At 37.5% G+C, this 19,329-nt stretch overlaps 1 protein-coding gene across 2 annotated transcripts in view; it reads right to left on the bottom strand.

The window, feature by feature from the left end:
• Anapc10 (anaphase promoting complex subunit 10) overlaps window positions 1-19,329 on the bottom strand; it is a 32,280-nt gene that overhangs the window by 12,080 nt on the left and 871 nt on the right. The window contains exons 1-4 of one of the 2 annotated variants that reach the window (XM_048333837.1): window positions 19,117-19,206; window positions 18,394-18,523; window positions 15,689-15,779; window positions 7,361-7,481 (exon numbers count right to left, since the gene is read on the bottom strand). In XM_048333837.1, coding sequence (XP_048189794.1) covers window positions 7,361-7,481; window positions 15,689-15,779; window positions 18,394-18,508 — 327 coding nt within the window. In that variant the 5' untranslated portion in view covers window positions 18,509-18,523; window positions 19,117-19,206. Of the gene's footprint in view, window positions 1-7,360; window positions 7,482-15,688; window positions 15,780-18,393; window positions 18,524-19,116; window positions 19,207-19,329 lie in introns of those variants that run through there. The other variant, XM_048333838.1, reaches the window with a different exon arrangement.

Here is a 19,329-nt window from a genome sequence, read left to right as displayed (position 1 = left end):
CACAGCTTACCTCATTCATCTTTGAAACCACCCAAACAAGCTAGGAAATATGACACTTTTTTTTTTGGAGGGGGGTTGTCAGTCCTGGGGCTTAAACTCAAGGCCTGGGTTGCTATTCCTAAGCTCTTTTTGCTCAAAGCTAGTGCTCTGTCACTTGATCCACAGCTCCACTTCAGCTTTTTTCTTGGTTAACTTCAGTCTCATGGACTTTCTTTCTGGGCTGATTTTGAACTGTGATCCTCGTATCTCAGCCCCTGAGTAGCGAGCATTATAGGCATGATCCGCCAGTGCCTGGCCTGCGATACTCCCTTTAAAGTAAATAAACAGAGGCTTGGAATCGATGGAGAAATTAGATTGTATCCCAAAATAAGAAGGGATAATGCCAAGATCTTAACTCTGATTTGACAGATTCCAAACCCCATGATTAAAGCAGCATGTGGCAGAGACAGTCTAGAAACACAGGGTCTCTTCTCTGGCTTGGGTCTTCACTCCTATTCTGCACTCAGTATTTTAAACCCAGAGTGCTGATTATGAAACAGACAAGGTTTTCCCCCAGTGAGCCAAGGCTAGAGAACTTTGCGTTCGATGGTGAGTACAAATAAGACTCCTGGGGAATATCAGCAGGTTTTAGATGACTACAAGCTCAGGTTAAATGGAGTTCAATGAGTGATGGCAATTCCATGCTACTGATTAATTCTGGTTTTAGTCAACAGAAAACTCTTCAACTGGAATATCTTATTTGCCTTAGACAATTCCCTCTCATTATCTCTTCAAACAAAAGAAGTACTTAAAAGCCAAGTGCCCCCTCAATGCCTTCTACTCATCTTCCTCAGCAAAATAAGATGGCAATTTTTAGTTCACAAAGCTAACATTTACCAACTAGACATTACAAACTGTCTGAGAACAATTTTGATTTGCTTTTCACCCTTTCATGATTTTAAATGTGACAGCAACCTAATTACTAGAGCACAGAGTGAAAGTAGGGAGAGGTTTCTAATCAGAAATATGTTTGTTGCTAGAAACAGACTCAGTCACCACAAGATGAAGAAGCTAATCTACTCTGGATCTGGAATGCTCCAAAAGGCTATGTTAAAAGCTTAATCCCGTTTGGTACTATTGGAAAGTGGGGGACACTTTTAAGTAGGGTCTAGAGGGAAATGTTTTAGACAATGGGATTATTAGACTCTTCCTTTCTCTTCCACTTTCCAGCCATGAGATAAGCAGTTCAGTTCTACCACATTCGAGTTTGTGCTCTTTTAACTGTGAAGCTTTAGTGCACATGTCCCTCATCTTACCTGCTCCCCTCACACTTCAGATCTTGATGCTGCTAACTGTGCCTCTATTTGTGAGTCTACTTTCTGAGAGAGGCAGAAGATGAAAACTCAGAATGTCACTGGATTCATCCATCCCACTTCTTGAATATATCCAAATGACTGAGGATAGAGTGTTGAGACATTCAAACACCCACATTCCCAGCAGCATTCTGCATAACAGGCAAAAGGGAGAAGCAACCCAAGAATCAACTGACAGAGACCTGAATGAGCTACATGTGGTATAGTCACACAATGGAATATTCTAAATTTTAAAAAGGAAGGAAAATTATCATACTGAAGCATGGATAGAATCTTAAGGACATGGGTAAGTGAAAAGTGAGTCAGTCACAAAACACAAATATTGTATTCTTCCATTTTATGAGTTATTTAGACAATCAAAGCTTTAGAAACAGAAAGAAGGATGGTGGTCACCAGAGGCTGGAAGCTGAAAGGGAGAATTTTTAAATTTAATGAATAGAGAATTTCATCTTTCCTTTCTTAGTTGTAGGCTTGAATTCAGGGCCTGGGTGCTGTCCCTGAGCTCTTTTTGCTCAAGGCTAGCTAGAACTCTATCACTTTGAAGCACAAAACCACTTCTGGTTTTCTTGTGGTAAACTGGAGATAAGAGTCTCAAAGACTTTCTTGCCTGGGCTGGCTTTAAATGATGATCCTCAAATCTGAGCCTCATGAGTAGCTAGGACTGCAGGTGTGAGGCACCAGCTCCAGGCAAGAATTTCACTTTTGAAAGATAAAAAAGTTCTGGAGTCGCATTGTACAACCATGTATATGATGACTGAATTGAATGGTTAAACAAGGATGGCCATACATTTTATGATGTTCTTTTCAATTTAAAAACAAAAATTATTTTAAATGTCTGAGAAAGGTAATCTGACTTGCCCAGAAAATCTTCTTGTAGCAAACTCAACAAGCATGGATCACCTGGATGCTGGGAGATTTATGTGTAACTTTTTGCGCTAGGTTCTTAAGACACATTCTCTCTTGCGTTTTCCTTAGAAGAGGGGTTGGTAATCTCTAGCTCAATATCCATGTCATTTTCACTTTTATAAGAAAGGCAGAAATTTCTGCTGAAATATATATAGCCAGAGGGTTAAGTAACAGGCCAAGTACAAAACTTTTTTGGCTCTTGACTGTGACTACTGCTACACTGCATAAGATCAACAGTGCTGTTATAGTAACTGCTACAAAACCATCAACTAAAAAAAAAAAAAAAAAAGGCCTTGTGGTCCTCTTGCTACATCTGTATTTTTGTCTGAAGCATGTAGCTGGGATTATGAGCATGAGCCAAAGCACCTGACCCTTTAAATAAATGTTTTTAATTTCAATTTGTATGGGATGAAAATTTTGGAATACAAAAAGCTAGAATGACAGACATACATAAAATCAGGATAAGCAACAAAAATATCCTCTTTGGTTGGGGCGCTTTAAGTTCCTGTTCAGATATAGACATTAAAATACACTCCAGCCAAGTGCTGGTGGCTCACTCTTGTAATCCTTGTTACTCAGGAGGCTGAGACCTGAGGATCACAGTTCAAAGCCAGCCCAATCAACCACAAAAAAGCCAAAAGTAGAGCCCTGGTTTGAATGGTGGAGCTCTGGCCTTGAGGAAAAAAGCTCAGGGAGAGCTCTGACATTAAGCCCTAGGACTGATATGTACACAGACATGCATGCACGCACACACACATGCACACACACACACAGGTACGCACACACACGCACAAACATAAAATACACACAGCACACTATTAAAGAAAGAGCCTGTCTTTGTAGAGATTTTAATACAGGTAACAAAGATCTAGAGACAATATGTTCTTTATAACCTAATGAAGTAAAGAGAGTATGATATCACAATTTTAAGATAAATAACTGGGCTGGGAATGTGGCTTAGTGGCAGAGTGCCTGCCTAGCATGCATAAAGTCCTGAGTTCAATTCCTCAGTACTACATAAACAGAAAAAGACAGAAGTGGCACTGTGGTTCAAGTGGTAGAGTGCTAGTCTTGAGCAAAAGAAGCTCACAGACAGTGCCCAGACCCTGAGTTCAAGCCCCAGGACTAGCAATAAATAAATAAATAAAGATAAAGAACCTAGCATTTACTTTTCTCACCTTTAGTCTTTTTAAGATACTACAAAACAAAAATAAAACAACAGAAAATAAACATTTAGAATATTTAGAGCCAACAAATTCAAAATTTCTATGCATACTGCCCTGTTCTGTGAGCAATAATCTATGGAAAATGTAAAAAGATCTACTAGGTGCATTTTCCCACTCAATCAGTTCTGTAATTACAGGAGATGAATGCTCAAAAAAATCTCAGAAAATTCCACAGTATTTTCATCACTTGTCTTAGTATCTAGATTAGACAAAGTAAAGATTCTTTTTAAGAAATGCTTATTTTATAGTGGATTAAGGTTACAAAAAATTATGATCTGCTTCATTTTTTCCTTAAAAAATGTTGTTGTTTACTTCTTTACCTTACAAACATAGAATAAATTACATACAAGGATGTATAATAATCCTTCATTTTGTTAAGTGCAAAGGGTAAGGCACCACTATTTTAAAACAACATTCAAAACTGATGGTTCCTCAGAAAGTTGGCAGAAAATCAGTACACTCATTAAATTCTTGACAAAACAATCCACATTATCACCTGACAATACACAGGATTACTGGACCCATGAGGCTAAGTGGTCACTACACAGAAATATAAATATTCTAAGGACTAAGACTATCAGTAAGACACCTTTTCCAGCCAGTTAATGCTTCAACATTTACATTCTATTATAGAAGCAAAGACTAGATTAAAAGCATTTCCTGCACTGGTGGCTCATGCTTACAATCCTAGCTACACAGGATGCTTAGATCTAAGGATTGCAATTCAAAGCCAGCTTGGGTAAAAAACAAGTCCATGAGACTCTTATCTCTAATTAGCCTCCAGAAAACCAGAAATACAGCTGTGGCTCAGAGTGGTAGAGCTCTAACTTTGAGGGGAAAAAAAAGCTCATGACAGAGTCCAGGCCTGGAGTTCAAGCCCCATGACTGACCCCCCTCCCAAAAAAAAGTATTTCCCAATGATCAAATATCAGTTAGTTTTGCCTAGTAACTGCTCAAAACTCTTGTTTAGTGTAAAACTTAGAATATGAAATATTTTTAATACATAGATACAGAAATCTGGGAGACATACATTTCCCAGAATGTATCAAATTTTTTAAAATATATATATAGTCCAGGAAACACTAGTACAAGTTAAAGGGTACATCAAGGATTGAAGTTCTAACTAGAAAGTGAGACTAGAAAGTAAAAGCCAACAGTGACCCCTAGTGGATATTTCAATATACCATACACATCAAACCAAGGACAGAAGCACAATACCAAAGGAAAAAAATAAAGCAACAATATTAGGCCCTAAAGAAATGGAGATCCATGAACTGGCTAAAGAAATATTTCAAAAGCCTTTTTATGAAAAGTCAATGAGCGTTATAAAAATATAGAAAAACAAGTTGGGAACCAATGATTCACTCCTGTAATCCTGCTACTCAGGAGACTAAGATTGAAAGGATCACAGTTCAAGGGCAGAAAAGTCCAAGAGACTCCACCTCAAAATAAGCGGCAAAAGGCTGGGATGGAATCATAGTTCAAGTTGTACAGTGTCAGTCTAGCAAGCAAGCTGAGCAAGCACAATGCCCTGAGTTTAAGACCCGGTACTATCAAAAAAGGAGAAAATCAGAAAACAATAAATGAACGAAGTCGGATTTTCAGAGATTGAAATTATTTTTTTAAAAGAAATTCTGTAACTGGAAAATACACTTAAAAATTTTAAATCCACACAGGAAATCACCAACATCAGGACTGATCAAGCAGAAGAATCTGTGAACTCAAAGATAGGCTAGTCACAAACATACAGCAGAGACAAAAGGAAAGAGAATAAACACAAAATGTCACAGAGTGAAGACACAACCTATTTGCAAATCAAACATCTGATAAGGGGTTAATATCCAAGACAGAGAACACAATAACACAATAACACAAATAACATAGTATATTATATAATCATATATATACATATATATGTATAAAATACTTGAATAGGTAGTCTTCAAAAGAAGATACAAAGATATCGAACAGGCATACAAAAGAATATTTAACATCATTAGTCAAGTTAAAATGACAAGGAGCTAAACCATATCTCACAGGGCTGTTATCAAAAACAAATGAAAGATAAGTAAGGGTGCAGAGAAAGGGACACACCCCTCACACACATTTAGTGAGAATATACTCTAATACCGTCACTAAAGAAAAGTCGAGTCGGGCACTGGTGGCCAAATACCAAATGTTCACTTGTTTTTGGAATCTAGACTTTAAAGATACACATACATACACATTCATACATACATAGAACTTGATTGTAACTATGGGATTGTTTGAGTGGCTAAGTGGGAGGGCAGAGGGAAAGAGAATAATATGAGTGAATAATATCAAAATACATTGCATGTATATATGAAGATGGCCTACAAAACCTGTTGAAATTGTTTTAAAAAGGGGAAAGGGTTACGGAAAACTAATAGAGGGGATATAGTTGATAGAATATAGTATATGAATGTATGGAATTGTCACATCAAACACCCCCACACCCATTCTTGTACAACTAATGTATGTTAACTAAGACTTTCAAAAGACTTAAAAGTCTTTTAAAAGCAATTTTGAGAACATCTCATTTAGTGAAAAATCAGTGGAAATGTTGTTTTGTTTTTTGTTTTTTTTGTTTTTTTTTGTTTTTTTGGCCAGTCCTGGGCCTTGGACTCAGGGCCTGAGCACTGTCCCTGGCTTCTTCCCGCTCAAGGCTAGCACTCTGCCACTTGAGCCACAGCGCCGCCCCTGGCCGTTTTCTGTATATGTGGTGCTGGGGAATCGAACCTAGGGCCTCGTGTATCCGAGGCAGGCACTCTTGCCACTAGGCTATATCCCCAGCCCTGGAAATGTTGTTTTTAAAGAATGAAATAATGAGAGTGAATTTCAACAAGTCACACTGAAAGATGCCTTTACATAAATAAAAGTTACATCTGTATGATTCTGTTGCCATGACACTCTAGAATATGAAAATGTAACTATGAAAACAAAATCATAAGGCTACTTACTTGAAGACAGGATAGAATAGGATGGAAACTGAGTGGAGAGAGTTTAAGGGAATTTTCTAGGGTGAAAGAAATGTGCTATACCTTAAAGGAGTTAAAGAGTTACACAGATGCATGCCTTTGTCAAAACTTAGCAAATAATCTAAGATTTGGGCAAAATTGTACATAAATTTTACCTTAAAACCAAGCATTAGGGAAACACCTGTAACATAACACATCATATGCAAGTATTGGGGTAATATACAGAGACATCTGAGACAACTTATTTTGAAATGTATAAAATACTAGAATGCCAAGTTGAAGGAGACAGATCAATCCTATAGCCTTAGCTATGGAGAGATTGGAGGATTGTGGACTGGGGCTAGTCCAAGCACAAAAGTTCATGAGATTCCACCAGAACCAATGGCTGGGTGCAGTGGTATGTGCTTGTTATCTCAGCAACAAGGGGAAGCACAGCAAGTCCATATGGGCCCAAACATAAAGCAAGACCCTATCTCAAAAATAAACAATGCAAAGAGGGGTTAGAGGCATGGTTCAAGTAGTAGTAGCTTGCCTGGCAAGCATAAGGCCCTAAGTTCAAACCCCAGTACTGAAAAAAAAAAGAAATTGAAGGGCAGATTTCAGTATAAATACAGGAAAATATTAACAATCTAGAAGGTAGGTATATTGAGGTTCACTGTCAAATTCTTTCTATAGACTGAAAATTTCCATAAGAAAATGAAGAAAGATGATAATCGGAATCCAAAAGTATAGAAAAAATATTATACTCAAACCTGTTATACACAAACATGTTGGCTTCAATATTAGCAATTTCCCCTTCACATGTTGCCATTTATAACTATGATCATTACAACAGGAATTAAAGGAAGACACATTTTTAAAACTCTGAAAGACATACCCGAATTTCTTGAAGGTTGTGAAAATTATTTCCTACTCTGACTGAGATTTTGCTTGGAGTGTAGCTTTCATCAGATTTATAGTCTGCATAAATACACAACGTCTTCACTGTTGTTTTTCTCCTAAAATACGTAAAATAGTAAAAAACATGTACTTTATCATGCTAAAAGATTAATACCAAAACATCTTTTCTCGTGTTAAGAGATCATAGGATAAGCAGAGAAAGCAGTAATTTTCATTTCTTTCATTTCAACAATGAAAATGGAAAACAAAAATTCAGGTATAAATAAAACATTATACTCATACACATCTCTTATGTAAAACATGGTCAGGAACTAAACCTAAGAAGAGATTTAGATCTCTTAACAGGCAAACAAGTAATAATGATTACCATCCTTTTAATTTGTACATTAGATAAGAAAATTTTCTAATAAGTTTTATTTTTACTAGTTGCTTTACTTTCTACATTATATTAAAATGAATACATTAAAATAAATAGCTAAGTGATAGAGCCCAGCAACGAATATTTGAAAAAATAGAAAGCATAACTTGTTATCTAATGGAAGAAATAAACAGTGCCTACTTTAAAATATAAATATACTAGGGAATAACCAGAGAAACATAAAATAGAAAATTAACCTCAGACGAAAAAATATAAGAGGTTGAAAATTATGAAAAGATGTTCAATTTATAATAAAAAGAAAGATTAAACAGATATTAGTTTTGTCATATTGGGAAAAATTACTGAAAAAAGGTACTTTCAAAGCCAGTTCAGAGCTACCCAACTTTTGAGCCACTACTCTAACTCTAAGTGTACTAAAAACCACTACCACGATTATTCAAAACTAGATGGTCTGTGATTACTAAAAATTTTTAAACAATATAAATATTCATCACAATTGGGAATCAGCTGGTTTTCCGTTTGATGTAATACTACTACACAACTACAGACAAATCTTGATTTAAACCGGTTAGACTTCCATGGTTTAACTTAACACTGGTGTGAGAGCCATACACACTGAGTAGAAGTTGTGTTTCAAATTTGAAATCCCTCACCCAAAAGTCACCCTGTAAAATCAGTAGGGAATCTATAGCTCTTCTCAAGGAAGCCAAATTTCATCTCCTACCTTAGCCTCTCTGGCCTGAATGATGCCATGGTCTCTCTTACAACGCTAGGGGGCAGAAGTTCCCAGTTGGCCATGAAACCAGGAGGGGACACGACTATACTGTACCATATACTGTACTATATTGCTAAGCTAAGAGATTCAGTAAGTTCATTGTATTCAATACATTCCCATTTAAAATAGTTTCAAATTGCAATGTGCTTATCAGTACATAACCCCAGTGTGAAGTCAGACAATTGCAATAGAAAAACAGCAAAATACAAAACAGAAATAATTCATTCCATGAAAAAACATTAAAGGCATATAAACCTATATTTGAGAAAAAGGCCTTAATGAAACAACAAAAATAGTAGCCAGGAGCCAGTGGCTCATACCTATAATCCTAGCTACTTAGGGGGCTGAGATCTTAGACTCATAGTATGAAGTTAGAACAAACAGGTAAGTCCAGAAACTGAACTCCGATAAACCACCACAAAGCAGAAAGTAGAGCTGTGGCTCAGAACACCACCCAACTCTTCAGTTTAAGCACGTTATCACACACACACACACACACACACACACACACACGCGTGCGCACACCCCGTGAATACTTCAGTGGATGAAAGTAGGAGAGGTATTAATTTTCCTCTTTATGGTTTCTATACTTATTAAATAATTCCACAAGATGATCCTGTGCCATTTGCCTTCAGGAAAAAAAAAGTAATTTTTAAAACTGGGAAAATCATTTGAATTCTACTGAAATATGCTTTTAAAAAATAAGTTCTAATGTAAACTAGCACTGGCTCAATAGCAATGAACTCCTTGAACAGAAGTAGTATGTCAGGAGCTAATAACAAACAGTTCAAGAAATGTACCCAAGGCCTAACATATGAAACTGTAACCTCTCTGTACATCACTTTGACAATAAAAACAAAAAGAAGTAGTCTGTCAGAAAGTAAGCCTATAAAAACAGTAGGGGGTCTATATATCTTCTTAAGGAAACCAAATTTGCTAGATTAGGTTCCTCATCAGAAAGGAAGGAGAAAAGTTAAAGACTTTTCCTGGGATCAAGATGTGAAACACTAAATATGCCGGAACTGCTGACAGGACAAATACCATTAAGGAGTTCTCAAAAGAGGCCACAAGTATCAGACTAGCTCTCTCTTTTTGCTGGGTCAGCCAGAAGACAAGAAAGGAAGTAAAGGAGAAAGAAGGAATTTTTAAGAGCACACTAAAGACTTGCTCCTGGATGAGCCATAAGCAGAAAGGAGAACAGATCAAAGGTCTCTGTTAATACTTTTAAAAAACAGCAATTCCTCTATACTTCTATCAGAAAGAATGACACTGCCCCATTCGTAAGGAAATAGAAAGACTTGGAAAAAATAATAAGTGAAGTGAGCCAGACCCAAAGCAACATAGACTCTATGGTTTGTTTCCCTCATTGGTACTAATTAGTATATGTGTAGGATAGTCCTAGCAGGAGGTCACAATAGCTCAATAGCTATGTACATATAAACACATAAAATGATGCTAAGTGAAATGAAGTCCAAGTTATGTAAATAAGTGGCTTACTGTTGTTGTTATTTTCAACGTTCCATGTGAAATTATGCCTTTTTCTTTTGTCTTTCTCCCCCATCGTTTTACCTGATGTCACTGTAACTGATTTTGGTACCCTGGGTATTGTATATACATTTATCAGAATTAGAGAAGGGAAGGGGAACATCAAATGGAGAGACAAAGGGTAAAAGGCAAACCAATACAACAGCAATACTTGTAATAAAATTTTGTAGATTAAAAAAAAAAGCAATTCCAAAGAAGCTTTTTGCTCAGAATAACTTTACTTCTAAGTTACAAAATTCAAGAAACATAGTCACAGAAACCTGCAAGATAATGTTAATTTAGAAAGGCAAAGAATAATGACAATAAAAACGACAGCAGTACATAGCTAGCGCATGATTACTTATATCTGGCTTCCAAGTAATGCTTTATATGTATTATCCCATTGATTCCTCAATCTTGTGATACAGGAGCTACTACTACCATTTTGCTGCTTAAAAAAAATAACACTCACATTAATAACTGGCTTAAGTCAAAACAGTTAACCGGTGAGCATAATCAGAGTTTAAGGATCTGTTTGTTTCGCATGATATTAACGACTACCTCCCTTTAATTAACTGACCTTGTTTAAATCATTGATTCCAGCTTACAGTGATATGTAGCTGTTTTTATTTCAGTTTTATCACTAAGATTCATGCATCCCCAGAAATTACCTAATTTGTGCTACATAGTTATAGTAGATTTACAAAAGAAAGTGTTATTTCATGAAAAGTTTAAAACTACTACTCTAAAGATACCAGGAAATCTTTTAACATTTTTGTCAACTTTATTTCTCAATGAAGCAAAAACTCATATCATATAGAAAACCATACTTTCTCAAATAGCAAAAATATGGGAAGATTAAATATGAATCATCATGGAATCTACTCAAATCTCTCATCTTTCTAATAATATTCACTGTATTTAATGCTTACTACATACAAAACACCTTGCTAAACACCCAAGTTAAGGTATTTTAGGAAGGGAGAAGGAAGACGGCAATACTTTCATTTCTGATAACATAAGTGACACTCCTGACCTCCCTTTCTTCCCTCACCCTCTACACCCTTTCTCCAGAGAAAGAGCTGTTGGCAGGGAGCAAACATTTACTTTTGTTTCTTCATGCCACAAATTTAATAACGGGAGGCAAGGGGAGGCATACCTGGTCTAGCAGTTTTACAACTGCATGATTGTCTAATTGTAGGGTTCCATATTATGAAACACACTTGACTAAAGAGGTAATGCACCTATGATGCTGTCGGCATAAGCTTCACACTTTTACAAAGGTGTTATGTCATCTTCTATCTGCTGACTCCTGAATAATTTCTCTTCTGGTTGGGACCCACTAAATTCCAACAGAAACATCAGTCACAGGAATGTTTGGTTCCCGACCATAATCCCCTTATCCCTTCTTTCTTCACAGCACCCAGCTAAAAGACCCAACTTTCTCTAAAGCCAAGTATGACCATGAGGCTAAGTTATAGCCAGTAAAATTTAAATGAGTGTGTGTTACGATAGTTTTGTCTGTTCTGCATTATATAACACATGCCCCTTTCATCTTTCCCACCTAAGCCTTTCTGTTGCCAACGAGTATGGATGTGGAGATGCCACTAGGCATCTTAAGATTACCTCATGAAAGGATGAAAGGGTGGAAAGAGAAGGAATGTTGAGCTCACAAATACACTGTGGGGCTACCATGTCACTCCTGAACTGCCAGTTTTCTTTTATACTGAGAGAAGGGTCCACCTTGTAGTAAACATAGTTATTAAAAGCTGTCTGCCAGAACTCCATATTCCTGATTAAAATAGCATTTGATATCCACTTTAAAGATTAAGTAAGTAATCCTTATTTATACATCTAATAAAACCTAAAACCAGACTTTAACATAGGTTAGTATAACTGCACTACATAAAAGTAATAAATCTTAAAGTACAAGACTTAAAACTAAAAACCCAAATCGTCATTTTCTATTAACACGCTATACACACTATTACTGGGCAACTGAGACAAGAAAGAAACATATTCTGGATACTTGTCATTAAAAAGCAAATGATTCATATTCTTTGTTCCTGATATAACAGGTGAGGAAGGCTAGCTGACAGACAAGTGGAGAGCAGCAGAGAGAGGAAAATGTGCACAGCACAAGAAGTTCAGCACCTTAGTAAAGCAGGGAGGAATCTGTATGAGAGGAAACCAAAAGAATACACAAGGGAATTAATGAAATAATATATTAAGGATAGGAGAACTGGATTTTCACTGGAACTCAGATATCTAACTGGATGTGTCCATATAAATTTATGGTTTTCAATATGTAAATATTGGTAGGCAGATAAGTAAATAAACATAGATCTAAACAGGTATGTATTTGTATGTGTGTATTTTTGTGTTGCATAAATATATCCCCTCTGCCCACTGAGAAGTTCAAGAACAGTAAGGAATACACCCAGGGCCAGATCTGTCTGTATTAAAATAAAAAAAAAAAAAAAAGGCCAGATCTTTTCCAGGGAAGGCTGATTTCTACTAACAGGCACAAAATCTTTTGCCAGATGGTAACAGATTGTTGGGATAATAATGGAACCATAACAAAAAGTAACAAGAGTCAACTTAAGTGACTCTCAATGACCGAATCTGGGATAATTTGTGACAAACATTAATAATAACATCACAACTCAATGAGTAACACTAGAATCTTAGGCCAACATTTACAATAATTTTTAGTAGAGTGAAAGTTAAATAAGTAGAATACTGAAAGTACCTCCTCACAAAATACTCAAGCAAGCACAAAGACTTGAATTCAAACACCAATGCCACATAGAAAGGAAAAGAAGAAATGTATTAAATTCAACATCTGACTCAGCTTTATCAGAACAACTTGGTACAAACTTGGGACCAGTAGTAATATGTCCCTGTTAATTCCCCGTGGTATGGTTTTGGTTATATAGAATACCCTTGTGTATAGGAATGACATGTTAAAGTCTTCCAGAGATATGAGACATCATATTGGAAACTTACACTGAAAGGAAAAGTTGCCCTGCAATTACAACTTTTCTGTGTATGGTTTTTGCAAAATTATTTTTATCTTTTGGGGTTTGAACTCAGAACCTCCTACTTGTGAGGCAGGTACTCCGCCATACTACCTCTAGCTGCTTTTTTGCACTGCTTATTTTTGAGGGTAAGATCTTGCTTATGCAAATGAGAACCTATTTGTGCTTCATCTTATCATTAGGGATGACAAGCACCAAGCCACTGGACCCAGCCATGAACTGAGATTTGATCTCCCATCTCCGCTCGCAAGTAGCAAGGATTACAGCCTTTAGCCAACACGTCCAGCTCAAAATGTGAGATTACAAGCAAGATCACACTAACGCTACCAGCACTGTTTATTGTAGCACAATTTACCATCACTAAAATATGGAACCAACCCACATGCCCCTCAGTAGATGAACGGATCAAGAAAATGTGGGCCATACACACAATGGAATTCTATGTATCTATTAGAAGGAATGACTTAGCCCAACTCGTGGGGAAATGAAAAGACTTAGAAAAAAATCATACTAATTTAAGTGAGCAAGACCCAAAGCTCAATAACAATGTATATATGAACACATAAGATGATCCTAAGTGAGAGGAACTACAAGATTTGGAAATAAGTGGTTTATCTTTGATGTTATTTCCAATGTGCCCTATGAAATTATGTCTTTTTCTTTTGTCTTTCTTCCCCATGCTTTTACCCCTGTTGTCACAGTGACTGACTTTGGTACACTGGGTATTGTATGTAAGTTTATTGGAACTAAGAAAAGAGAAGGGGAACACCAAAATGGATAGATGAAGGGTAAAAGGCGCCAATGCAACAGCAATAATTACAATATGCTGTAAACCAATTGTACATCTCAGAGGAGGAGAGGGATTCATGGAGGGGGGAGGGTGGGAGAAAAACAAAGGAGGTAAAAAGTTTGATAAGAAATGTACTCACTGCCTTAAATATGTAACTGTAGCCTCTCTGTACATTACTTTGACAATAAAGAATGCAAAAAAAAAAAATCTGAGCTTTCCTAATGAGAAAAAGGACTGAGTTAAGTGAGGAGAACTTCAAGGTTCTGGAGAGACCAGCCACACCTTCACTGAGAAGCAGCTTACTCTGGGTACTCATTCCAGGTCAGCCTTTGAAGTTAGCCCCACTGGGATCAAATCCAACCTCCATAATGCATGCTGTAGGATCTGAGTAAATTATTTAATCTAAGTTTCACTTTCTTCACATACAAACTGAGAAAAAAATTATGGAACCTGTATCTTAGAAAAAGTTGTCTTGTAAATTACAAAACATGTTATGTTTATAACTCTATTATATATTAAATTTAAACCCTAAAGGAATTAATACCTGATAATATAATAAATTCAAACTATTTTGTTATTTATCCAGTATCATTTGTTCAGTACATTTTCCTACACAGAATTTTATTTACAAAGAAAACTATCCACTATTATAATACTATTAAATCAGGATGATGATTATTCAACTTTTAAGCTACAGCTTTTACCTTCATGCAGTAGCAATTTACCTTAGGTTTCCATTGTAATGGCTAATAGCTCTAAAATCAGAGAGCTTGTGTTCAAACTAATTATACCATTGACTTGCTGTGTCACTAGGCAAGTTAATTTGTCTAAGTTTCTGCTTCTGAGAAAAATCAATCAATTAAATAATGGATAAAAAAGATAAAGTATAAATGAGATAGAGGTGGGTCTTTTAGCAAATTATATACCTTAAACTTTAATAAAAAAAAAAAAGCCTGCTATCGTTTCTGCTGGCTTATATATAATACCCTAGAATTGGCGCTGTCATGTGATATGGGTCAAATCTTGCCTACCATCTGCTCTTTTAAGGTAAAGCTTAAGTAGGAGAGCTAATTTCTGTCATTTATGCATTGAATATGGCTGCTTTCATACTGTAACAGCAGATTACAAAGGTGCAACAGAAACTAGATGGCCACCAGTTTCAAACAGTTATTATGAGGCTGTTTGAAATCAGTTTGCTGATTTCTACCCTAGAGTAATAAAAACAAGCAAGTAAAAATGCAATGCTAAAACAGAGGGTATTCATGAAACACGACAATCAAGTTAACTGGTTTCCCTTTATGTCAATAAACTCAAAGCAGTCAACAGTTGTTTTCTTATCTCCAAAAATATAAGCATTTACAAAATTGAAAATGTCCATAGAGGTTCTTAGTTAAAATAATTTTTTATCCCAGATTAAACTACAAATGTGAGTAGTTATATAAATACCCCATATTAAAAGCACTTACCATCATCATTTTGGGTTTCCTTAATATAAAACATGAGGACACTGTTTTGGGTCACAAGCAAAATGTACATTTCCAAGTATTTTCTAACATGTTTAAAAGTATATTTGAGAAACACTTACATACAAGTACCATTAAGTTCATAAAGTATAAAACAGAGTAAAGTCAAGTTGCTTGCAAATCAAGTTGAACCTTTAAAACCTAAAGAACTTGAAAGTGGAATTCAGTGTATTTTATTTTAATCCTGATTATTTCCTTAAGCTTTCTGTAAATAAAGTAGATTTCCTTATGAACTTATAACCTACACTTGTCAAAACATTCAAAATGTGTTACCTGAATTGGATGTTCACTAAATGTGGCTGGGAGCCATCAGATTGCCAGTATGTTTCTAGATTGTCGTCTCGTAATTGATCCACTCCAAACCCTAAAGATATCAGGAATGGCAATAAATTCTCATGAGAAATAGAGAACTGTGTATCTAAAACATAAAACACCATGTATATTTATCCAGAAATTCTGATTAAAAAGATGGCTAGAAATTTTAAAATTGACCAAAATTCTTCTACTCTTTTGTCCAGATCTTGACTGTTAAGAAATAGCATATGCAGGGCTGGGGCTATAGCCTAGTGGCAAGAGTGCCTGCCTCGGATACGCAAGGCCCTAGGTTCGATTCCCCAGCACCACATATACAGAAAATGGCCAGAAGCGGCGCTGTGGCTGAAGTGGCAGAGTGCTAGCCTTGAGCGGGAAGAAGCCAGGGACAGTGCTCAGGCCCTGAGTCCAAGGCCCAGGACTGGCCAAAAAAAAAAAAAAAAAGAAATAGCATATGCATGCAAAGCTTGTATTATAACAAATTGGGGAGAGGGGAGACTGTTGGTTTGTATTAAAAAAAAAAAAAAACTCTGGTACATACTCTGTATGTGTTCAAATTTAGTTTCTTACACTTTTTACAAGTGATAATAAGAATGATCCCTACGTCCTACAAAATCCTGGAAGACAAGCAGATTCTACTATCTTGCATACATCTCACTATGACAAGAGAAAGGTAAATCAAAAGTATTTCCATAATACACATTTTGAAACCAAGTACTTCTATTAAAATTAAATTTATTCAGAATTCAATATCCTTTAGCTATTCTACAAAACGAAAATGGAGCTATATTATCACGTCTTTTCCTGATTAAAACCACAATAATTCATACACATACTCAAAAAATAAGCATGATAGAACGGTAAATCATAGACTTTTTTATAGTTAGGAACAATTTATATTTACATTTCAGTTTTGAATTAGTAAAATAATGTTTTCACTGTGGATCTAATTTAAGAGGTACACAAAAGAATCTGGTAGAAAAGTCACTCCACTCCATCCACTTGTTCTCTGCTCCAAATATCACCCATGTTACAGTTTGTTGCCGGGCCTTTCAATGATGCCACATGTACATTCGAAGAAGCACACACATTTTCTTTCTTCCCTCTCTAGCACAAATAATGGTAGTGGACTTTTTCCCACTGGACATATCTGTTTATTCCAAAACACTAACTTTACAATGATAATAATTACAGTGATAACACACTCTATGTATATTAACCCACCTAATATTTATCAATTCATACATTATCTCAGCATAACAGCTTCTACATTTTTAAATATCGAGTATCTCTGTTTGGGAATATCATTATTACTTCACTAAACCTCTAAAGGGCATGCAGTTTTCAATGTTTTGCTATTAAACAAAATGCTACAATAAATGCCTATTTACCTAAAATCTTTAAGCCCATGTTACTATTTCTGGAGGATGGATTTCTAGGAATAGAATTGAGTCACTATAATTTTTAATTTGATAAATATTCTAGTTCTCATCCAAAATGCTTCCTCACCAATCACATGTATCTGCATCCCAGCAGTAAAAACTATCGTTCTGAAATTTATGAAACATTTAGAAAGGCAGCGTATAAAAAAAATTAAATCTCTACTTGTTTTTACATTAGTTAGAAGCTGCTACTTGAACTTTTTCAATGGCTTTTTCCCTATAAAATAAAATAGGAATTGTTCAAGAAATCCTGCTATGCTCATCTCTAGCTATCTAGTTTCACTGCACCATTTCCCTAGATTTTGGTCTTACTGACCAGTTCGTGCAGTTCTTGATATGAGCCATGTTTTGTCTAAGCTGCATACCTTTGCAAACACTATGTGTATTGGGATAGCAGCAGGAAAAGGATGAATAAAATGAAAATTATTTCTGAAGTAAAAATGGCTGGAAATTTTTCAAAATTGATTACATCAACCACAGATTCAGAGACCATCAAGCAAGTTAAATACCAAAATACTTACTTCTAGACACATTATAGCAAACTGTGGAAAACAAAGAAAGAATAAATTTTGAAAGAAAAAGTAACAGAACAAAAATATGGCCACATGCTGTGCAATTACGTTTATAATGAAATTCTTGGAAAGGCAAAAACCATTGCTAAGACCCCAAACAGATGAGACTTGGTCAGGAGCTTGAAGAAAGCAGAAGAAAGATTTACAAGGAGCAAGAGGATGCTTTTCTTTCCCGTTCAAGGCACAGCATTGACCCCAGGGCATTGTATACACTATGCAAACATTCTACCCCAGCACAATGAAGAAAGTTTCTGGGATAATAGAGAATACAATACACACATACCCTGCCCTGCCACGTTCTAGAAAAAGTCTTGAAGTCCAGGAATAAAAAGAAGAGTTTTAGATGCTCTCAAAAGGAATAAAGGGAAAATGGGTAACGAAACAGTCTTGACGTGTTTTTGAGAAAAAAAAAAGAACTGCACTGCTACCCAAATCAAAAGCAAAGGAATTGTTTTGCGATATGTAATCACCAAGGCAAAATGCTGATCATTTAACAACGAAATCACAGCAGACACAGGGAGCATCACGAAGAGACCCCATAAGTCTAGGGCGCTATTAGTCAAACACGTTGTTGGCCAGACATGTGCAATAAATGAAGTTAGGTCAGTGTACGAGGCAACTGTTATTACCAGCAGGTTTGGTTTTGCTTTACCTGGTTTGCAAGACGAGAGTGACCAGACAGCTTGTGATCCAATTTCCCTCACCGTTCCTGTCCTTTCCAACTGCTTAGGATCAGCTCCAGGAGGAGTCTTGTTCGGTGTGGTCATTTTTTTTTAATTGCTCTAGGTAGAAAGAACACAAAGGTTACGCCGGGGTCTCAACGTCTTTCTCCAAAAGGTAAAAATTAAAAAAAAAAAAAAAGGTGAGTGGTGGGGCTCAAAGTCTCAGTAGCACTAAACGAGTCCGGTGCGTCCGTACAGCATCTCCTCGGCGCCTCCCCGTTCGAGGCCGAGGTGCCCCCCGCACCCCCCTAGGCCGCCGCACAGACGCCCAAGGCTCCTGGGAGAACGGCGAGGCGGCGCGCCGCGAGCTTTCCGGGAAGGCCCCCGGCGGCCTGCCTCACCCGCCCCCCACCAACCCCTCGACGCCCACCTCGACGTGGGGGCGGCCGTCACCCGCCGCACCGGGGGTAGTGGGGGCGGGGGGGGACCGGGGTGCCACCAAGCGCATCCTAAACCAGGGGCGAGGGGAAGCCTCGAGCTCACGGCCCGAAGGAACCGACCCCACGGACGGAGGCAGCGGAGGCCACGGGGAGAAGCCGCTTCACCCGCCGCACGGCCCGGCCAGGCGGCGACGCCGGACACACCGAACGTGGAGGACCCCGCGAATGGTCAACGAAGAATGAGACTGAGGAGGGGGGCGCCTCCCCGCTTACGTCGGCCCGTTCTCGGCGGGTCGTGGGAGAGACCGCGACCTCCGGAACCCGCGGTTCACACAGCTCAGGGTCTCGGCCCCGGCGGAGCCGCCTCGCGCGACACTCCCACTCCGGCCGGCTCCCGCCCGCCAGGCCTCCCCGGTGACGTCGCGTAGCGGTCGCCGAGCGATGACGTCAGCGCGCGCGTCTCGCCTTACCTACCGCTAGGGCTCC

The sequence above is a fragment of the Perognathus longimembris genome, chromosome 24, assembly GCF_023159225.1.
Source record: "Perognathus longimembris pacificus isolate PPM17 chromosome 24, ASM2315922v1, whole genome shotgun sequence".
Classification (NCBI taxonomy): domain Eukaryota; kingdom Metazoa; phylum Chordata; class Mammalia; order Rodentia; family Heteromyidae; genus Perognathus; species Perognathus longimembris.
This window is presented reverse-complemented; position numbering and strand designations above follow the sequence as displayed.